We start from the raw sequence: 7,936 nt of genomic DNA, 5'->3' as shown, positions 1-7,936 counted from the left end.
ATGGTCACAATCACCAAGCAGGCCGACCGCCATACCATCTACAACGGCCGCCCCCAGCCCGCCAGTGATTCCCCCGCCTCCATTCCCTCCATCGATCCCTCCACCGCTCGTCCCGTCTGCAACGTGCACACCTCCTCCAAGACCTCCATCGACGCCGCTATTCGTTCCGCACAAGCCGCTTTCCCCTCATGGGCGGCGACGCCACCTCTTGAGCGCTCGCGTATCTTGCAACGTGCCGTCTCACTGCTTCGCACGAGAAACGATGAACTCGCCCGCACTGAGACGCTCGACACGGGCAAGCCCTTCTCCGAGACGCAGGCTGTCGACGTTGTCACAGGCGCCGACGTCCTCGAATTCTATGCCAACCTCGCTGCCGCTGGTGGTCTTGCAGGCGAGGCCTTCCGTTTGAGGCCCTCGGCCCTCGTGTACACGGCCAAGGAGCCCCTCGGCGTGTGCGCTGCCATTGGAGCTTGGAACTATCCCATCCAGATTGCTCTGTGGAAGTCGGCCCCTGCTCTCGCTGCTGGCAACTGTCTCGTCTACAAGCCGTCCGAGTTTACGCCTCTGCACGCCGAGCCTCTCGCCGCTCTCTTCGCTGAGGCGGGCGTGCCGCCCGGTGTCTTCAACGTTGTCTACGGTGCCGGCGAGGTCGGTGCTGCCCTGACGGCCCACCCCGCCATTGCAAAGGTCAGCTTCACCGGCCAGGTATCCACCGGCAAGAAGGTCGCCGGTGCCGCGGCCGGCAGCATGAAGTACGCCACGATGGAGCTCGGCGGCAAGTCACCTCTTGTCGTGCTTCCCGACGCCGACCCGGCCAAGGCTGCCGACGTCGCCATGCTCGCCAACTTTTTCTCCTCTGGCCAGGTCTGCACCAACGGCACGCGTGTGTTCGTGCCCAAGGCCATGAAGCCCGCATTTGAGGCCTCGCTCAAGGAGAAGATGCCCCATGTTCGCGCAGGCGACCTCTTCGACCCTGCCACGAACTTTGGTCCCCTCAGCAGCGGCCCTCACCGGGAGAAGGTCCTTTCATACATTCGCGCTGGTATCAACGACGACAGGCCACACTGCTCGCCGGTGGCGCCGACCCCATTCCCAGCAGCGAGCTTCCCGCGGGCCTCAAGAACGGCTACTGGGTCCGCCCCCACTGTCTTCACCGACTGCACCGACGACATGCTCATCACGCGCGAGGAGATTTTCGGGACCCGTCATGACCATCCTGTACTACTCGACCGTCGACGAGGCTGTCACCCGCGCCAACACGACCGAGCTCGGCTTGGCCGCTGGCGTTGTCGGCAAGGATATCAACCTCTGCCACGATGTTGTCGCGCGCCTCGAGGCCGGCATCACCTGGATCAACACATGGGCGAGTCGCCCGCCGAAATGTCCGTAGCGGCTGGAAGCAGAGCGGTCTCGCGTCGAGACGGAAAGAAGGGTCTCGAGGCCTGGGTGCGCAACAAGAGCACGCTTGTGGACATGAGCGGCGAGGTCGGCACGCCCTTTACCAAGCTGTAGAAAAGGGGGAGAAAAAGAGAATGAATGTTTTTGATGCTTGATGATTTAGGTCGGAGCCTAGGTGTATCTGTTGGATTGGCTGGATCGGAGTACATACCAAATTTGAATGTCTATGCAATGAATTCTGTGCTGCGAGGAAACGACGGATGCACACTGCCTGACCGAATTGCGAAAAGCCAAGCTTGTTGATTCAGACATCACCTGAACATAATAATGGGGTACACGAGGCGCAATTCAGTATGTGCATTCATGCTATTCTATATAAGCCAGCTCGTGTGCCCCCACAAGCCTACCAGGCAGTTGAACCGAATACCCAGCCGTCAAAGCGGGTGAGCAAGGGAGGAGGAGGATTCGGGATCCTTCAATGAGGAGGGGAAAAAAGAGGACAGAAAAAAAAAACCAATATCAAAACGACAGTGATACTCCATGACGGAAGGGGAGGAAGATTCGTCCCAACCCAAGTAGCTCCCAATAAGCCGGAGCAAGCCCCCCCTTCCCCGATTACATTTGGTTCCCATGACTCCGAGTTTCAAAATGCGTGTTTCTTCTCCCCTTCTCTCATTCGCTGTGCCTGCTCATCTTTGCTTTGCAAACGGGGGTTTGTTTTTCACACAACTTCAACAACATGGTCATGGTCTTTTAACGCCGTAGCACCGCCCAGACAATCTCGTGCAAAATCCGCCACCCCCTTCCGCCATCGTCGTCGTCAGATTGTACACGTACACGCACACGCACACGCCCGCGCACCAGGTCAAGCCTGCGTCTGGGCTGGCGAGCCTAGCGCAAGCGCATCTTGGAATCTTGCACGCCGTGCGCGAGAATATCCTTCATATTCCAGCGTGGCGGCTTGACGACGGCCTCGATGCCGTTGGCGCGGCGCCACTCCTTCTCGCCCTCGGGGGTTACGCCCTCGGGTAAGGGCTCAGCGCCGCCGGCGATGCCCGTGGCGAACTTGAGCTGCAGAATGTCACCGACCTCGTCGCAAGCTTGCAGCAGGCGGTCCATGTCGTCCTTGTTGTGGGCGGATGAAACGCAGAAACGGGCGCGGGAGCTGATGAGGGGCGTGGCAGGGTAGCCGACAACGACGACGGCGATCTTGCGCTTGAGCATCTCGTGGCTGAAGGCCGACATCTTGCCGGGGTGGTACAGGGCGATGGGGATGATGGGGGAGTCGTCGTGGCCGTACACGATGAAGCCGAGACGCTTCAATCCGAGGCGGAGATAGCGGGAGTTGAAAGCGATACGCTGGAGACGCTCGTCGCCCTGGCCGAGGCAGAGCTCCCCAGTGATCATCCTCAGAGAAGAAAGAATTTGCATGAGGACAGAGGGTGTCGGGGCTTCACCGAGCATCGTCGCGGCATTGGTACTCCTCAGCTTGTCAATGATGTTCTTGTTCGCGGCGACGTAGCCACCGTTGGCACCGAACGACTTGGTCAGGGTTCCCATAAGGATGTCAACGCGGGCAGGGTCGACGCCAAAGTAGTCGCACACACCACGGCCGCGAGGACCGAGGGCACCAACACTGTGGGCCTCGTCGATAAAGAGGTAGAACTTGTACTTGTCCTTGAGCTCGAGGATACCGGGGAGATCGCACATGGTGCCCTCCATGGAGTAGAGGCCCTCGACGACGACGAGAATCTTCTTCCACGGGCGGTGGGTACGGGGCTGGCCCTGCGAGATGGCCTCACGGAGCTTCTTCTCGAGATCGTGCATGTCGTTGTGCTTGAAGGCGGCAATGACAGCGCCGGACAGACGGGCACCGACGCGGATAGAGGCGTGGTTGAGCTCATCGGACAGAATGAGACAACCCTTGGAGACGAGAGCGGGGAAGGAACTGGCATTGGTGACGAAACCCATGGAGAAGACCATAGCATCAGGCTTGCCGACAAAGGCAGCAATCTCGCGTTCGACCTCCAGGGACAGGTCAGAGGTACCGGCGTCAGCACGCGTGCTGCAGAAGCTGACACCGTAGCGCTTGACCGTCTCCTCGACGGCGTCGGCACAGGGGCCGTCGGACTGGGCGAAACCGAGGTAGTTGTACGAGCTCATGTTGAGCGTCTCAGTGGTGGTGCCGGTGTAGTGGTAGGTACGGTTGAAGTCAGGCGAGGTGCGGTCGAGGAGAGAGATGAAGCGGCCGGGAACGCCGGTGGTGATGCGGGCGAAGCAGTCATCGAGACGCAGCTTCAGACGACGGGTGTAAAAGTTGTCAAAGTCGTCATTCAGGGAGGCGTAGCCGTTGTGGGGCTTCAGGGACTGATAGTGCTTCTTGTTGCCGAAGCGCTTGCCAAAGAAGTCGCGGATATGGCCGAGGAGGATGAGGAAGAGGTAGCTGATGTAGGTGGTGATGAGGAAGTAGTAGGCAGGGTCGTCGACAATGGGCGCCTCGAGGGGCTCGCCGTGGTGCATGCTCACGTAGAGATGGCTGGGGTCGGACAGGGGCGCGAACTGCGAGTCGGCCCTGCGCTTGTTCTCGGACTCGGCGGCGGAGGGAGGGGAGAAAAGGGTGGTCGAGTCAAGCTTGCTGTCGGGTTCACCGGCAGAGGCGGTCGATAGGGAGATGGTCGGCAGAGCCATGGCCGAGGGGGTGATGTTGCCCTGCTGCATGGCGAGGAGGGCCTGCTGGGCAGACTGTTCCTTGTTCTTGGGGGACGAGAAAAAGTTGGCTATCCTGTTGCCGGATCTTGAAGGGCGCCTCTCCTTGTCGGATTGGGTATGAGGCATGGCGGGGGAGGAGGAGGACGTGAAGGGGAGCTTGATTCCTCGGGGCATGCTGTGGTTTGTTCTTTTCGGCTGGCAAGGTAGGAATTACGCTCGGTAGATAAGCTCGCGGGAACGAACGTCTATCAAGGTGAACTGCAGCTTGTTAGCAGGCTGATCATTGCAGTGTTGTGGTGCTTGACAAGCGATAGACGCGTGGCGGCGTGGCCACGAGGGAAGGAGACGCAAGGGGGCATTGAGGAACCAAGAAGGAAAATGGCCGACACCTCGATGAGGGAGATACTGACGAGCCACCAGGAGATTCGGCTCCCAATGACAGGCAGTAGTCGATTGAATTGAATCTCAGGGGGGGAGAGGTTGTTTACCACAGCTCGAGAGATCTCACCGCCCGGTGAGAGGGGAGAAGAAAAGGGGGCAGGACTGACCTCTGAGCAATGCAGTTTATCGTCTTTGGCTAATGAAAGCTAGAATCGATTGTAGGGCGCGTCGAACACACAAAGTCAAGTCGAGGTGTAGAGACGACACGGTACTGTCAGGTCGAGCAGCCAGGCAAGCGAGTAGCAAGCAGGATTGCGCGTCGCCTCGTTGTCGTTGTCGTGATCGACTTGTGTGTGTGTGTGTGGGTGGGAAGGCTGTGCCGGATCCTGTGCCTGAGCCTCTCTGTGCCGCGGGAGGGTGGGAGGTGCAGGTTGCAGGTGCAGAAGGCTGGTGCTTGCCGTGGGCTGTTTGGGGGAGGGGGGCAAGGGGGGGGATGGGCAGGAAGGCACGCAGTTGGGTCGTCACAGCCGAAAGCCAAAAGCCAGGGGCAGATTGGCAGGTGGGGTTCGGGTTCGAGAGGGAGCCACTGGGCGTAGAGCCGGCGGAAAGTAGCTGCCAAAAATTTCGACTTTTCGATGCGAACCGTGTTTGATTAGATTCGCCACCTGCAGACAGCTGGGCTACTAGGTAGGTGCAGTGCAGTCCTGCAAGTACGTTGTAGTTGGTACTTCGGCGGATTAGGGGGGGGTTGTCGTTGGGGAGATCCGACGTCACCGATCTCGAGGAGAGGATTGGCGTGCTCGAAATTTATTTCTGGAAGAAGGAGAGACTGGGGTCGGAAGAAATGGTGAGCAGTGAGGCCGGAGGAGACGACGGAGAGAAGAGGGCGAGGGTGTGAGAGAGAGAGAGAGAGAGAGAGACAGAGAGAGGGTAGAGAAGGCGGATCGAGGAATTGCGGCGAGCTCGATGGATGATGAGTGATTACGGGATGGGCCAAATCGACAGGGCCTCTCACGAGCACAGGCGTTTTTCTTTCCCCTTGGATGCTCGGGAGACGGGAGACGGGGATGGGGACGGGGACGGGGGGGGGAAAGGCTGCTGAAGTACCCCGGCGAGTTTCTGATTGTCTCTTGGGGCTCTGGAGAACAGGCCTTGGAGAGAAGACAGGGCCTTGAAAGAGAGTCCCATGGGCCATCCCCATGCACAGGGGCCGCATATCCAGTGCATTCCCATCCCGAGCAATCCGAACCGTCAGCGGCGGTCCGACCACTCAACGCGCGCGTCCGACGCCCCAATCTCGGTCTCTGCAGCCTGTCCCAAACCCCGTCACGCGTGATACGGCTTGGCGGTCGCGATGCACAGAGGCGATGAGCGATGTTGGAGTTAGTAGGTTGGGGGTGAACGGCAGTCGCGGGATGGGGCCATGATCTGAACACTCCGCCTCCGAACCGAGTCGACAGTCCTGACAGGCCGCGCGCAGTAGGCACTGTAGGGAGCTGCAATGCCGAACGCAACCTGATGACCACATGGAGCGACACGTTGGCCGGCAAAACGGACATCTCGGCGCCGACGATACGCTCTCTAGCTCTGGTGCGGGATGTTCGCAAATAAAGAGGTGACGGGCATTTTCTGGCGGTACCAGTCTAGCTACCTACATGTAAAGCACCTGGCAGGTGGGTACGAATAGAGAGTCCGGGATGGCCGGGCGCTGTACCATGTACCATGGAAGCTCCCGTTGTCCGCTTATTATTCAGCCCACATACTTCCCCATGCAGTCAGATGGTGAGCGAACTCTCGGCATCATGCCATCATCGTCTTGGGTGCTACTGCGAAAGAGCAGAACCGGCGTGTGTGCCAACGCATCATCAATCTGCCGTTTGCGCGCGTGAAGCCCTGCAGCACTGCTGTGCGGTATATGCGTTCGAGCCGTAGCGAGAGAGCATCACGGGGCCATTGCTGATGCTTGTGCTGCTGCTGCTGCTGCTCCCAAAGCAAGGATTTTGTTCATCTGTTCGTCCCTTTTTGGGCCAGACACCCATACAGGGCGCCACTTGAGGCATTCGTGTCTGGCACAACATGGGCATGGCAGGCATGGCAAGGCAAAGCATGACATGGGGGCATGAGGTACGAGGCATGGAGGGGAGGCTGAGTGAGGCAGCAGGATCAGGAATGGAAGCGGGCTGAGACACCCCCGTCATTACGCTTAGTAGTGGTGCCTACATGTACAACCTGGGTGGCCTCCAACTTGGTTAGGTTGCCTTTCTTGCGGCATATTTGCTGACATGATCTGCCAGTGGCATCATGGCCTGCCAGGCCGATAGGACCTGCCAGGCCGATATGACCTCCCTCCCAGGCACGGTTTGCCATGAGCCATGTACGAGTGCGGTGCAAGCCACTGCATGAGCCACAAAATAAGCCACACGTCGCCTGGACTTCGGGTCGGTGGTGGGGGCGGGGAAACCTCGCTCCCAACAATCACCAACAAGCAAATCACCCATCTTCTGGTTCTGGCCTTGGCTATGGCCCTGGCCCCTCGGCTCGGAATGCGGAATGCGACGGCCCAACTGAACGGAAACCCAAGGGACCTGCCTATCCCGCTCTTGCTCACCCCCCCTTTCGGGTTTTTTGGGGATGCAGTGAACTCCAAGCAGGGCCATTCTTCGAGGCCGAGAAATTTCCCATCACGACCACGACGACGTCTTCGAGAAAGAGCCACTGGCCGCCAAGCTCGAGTGCATCACCTGCAAACACAGCACGCTTCCTCGTCACCATCATGGCCGTCAACGGCCATTTTTCAGCCGAGGCCTCCTCGGCACCCACGCGTGAACTCTGGAGACATCCAGACCCCACCTCACACCACTCTGGGCCTTCACCCGCGGCGTCTCGAAAGTACGGCCTGCAACTCAATGACTATCCTGCCGTCTACCAGTGGTCCATTGACAATGTGGCTGCCTTTTGGGAGGAGGTCTGGCACTTTTCTGGTGTCAAGGCCTCCAAGTCGTTCGATGAGGTTGGTAGTCTCGCTGGCCTCCTTCCACTACCCTATGCCCAGGATAGCTTGTGTGCCTCACGCAGTACCCCTGACTGACACGCCTGCAGGTCCTTCCCAGAGCTGCTCCCATGTACCCGCGCCCAGATTTCTTCGCTGGTGCGCGTCTCAACTTTGCGGAGAACCTCCTCTTCCCGGCGAACGTTGACGTCTCCCCTAATGCCGTCGCCATCATCACGACGACTGAGCTCGGCAACCCTGTGTCGACGACGTGGGCCGAGCTTCGTAATGCTGTCCGCCGCTGCATCAACGCCCTGCGTGCCCACGGCGTGACCGAGGACGAACGTTGTCGCCGGCTATGTCTCGAATCACGTTCAAGCTCTCGTGGTCCTCGTTCGTGCGACGTGTTTCTGTCTGGTGCCATGTGGGTCGGGAATCATCCCCGACAACGGGGGTAAG

At 59.3% G+C, this 7,936-nt stretch overlaps 3 protein-coding genes across 3 annotated transcripts; 2 read left to right on the top strand and 1 right to left on the bottom strand.

Moving 5' to 3' along the window:
- VDBG_07723 (betaine aldehyde dehydrogenase) lies at positions 1-1,512 on the top strand (the record flags this gene model as incomplete). Its single annotated transcript, XM_003002218.1, has 1 exon — positions 1-1,512. One exon carries the CDS (start codon positions 1-3, stop codon positions 1,510-1,512), a length of 1,512 nt encoding a protein of 503 aa, XP_003002264.1.
- Positions 1,513-2,289: 777 nt separating this feature from the next.
- VDBG_07722 (serine palmitoyltransferase) lies at positions 2,290-4,281 on the bottom strand (the record flags this gene model as incomplete). Its single annotated transcript, XM_003002217.1, has 1 exon — positions 2,290-4,281. One exon carries the CDS (start codon positions 4,279-4,281, stop codon positions 2,290-2,292), a length of 1,992 nt encoding a protein of 663 aa, XP_003002263.1.
- Positions 4,282-7,261: 2,980 nt separating this feature from the next.
- On the top strand, positions 7,262-7,935 carry VDBG_07721 (acetoacetyl-CoA synthase; the record flags this gene model as incomplete). The annotated part of the gene is made up of 2 exons (XM_003002216.1): positions 7,262-7,498; positions 7,588-7,935. 2 exons carry the CDS (start codon positions 7,262-7,264, stop codon positions 7,933-7,935), a joined length of 585 nt encoding a protein of 194 aa, XP_003002262.1.
- Position 7,936: the final 1 nt, after the last annotated feature.

The sequence above is a fragment of the Verticillium alfalfae genome, genomic scaffold (assembly GCF_000150825.1).
Source record: "Verticillium alfalfae VaMs.102 supercont1.10 genomic scaffold, whole genome shotgun sequence".
Taxonomy (NCBI): Eukaryota; Fungi; Ascomycota; class Sordariomycetes; order Glomerellales; family Plectosphaerellaceae; genus Verticillium; species Verticillium alfalfae.
This window is presented reverse-complemented; position numbering and strand designations above follow the sequence as displayed.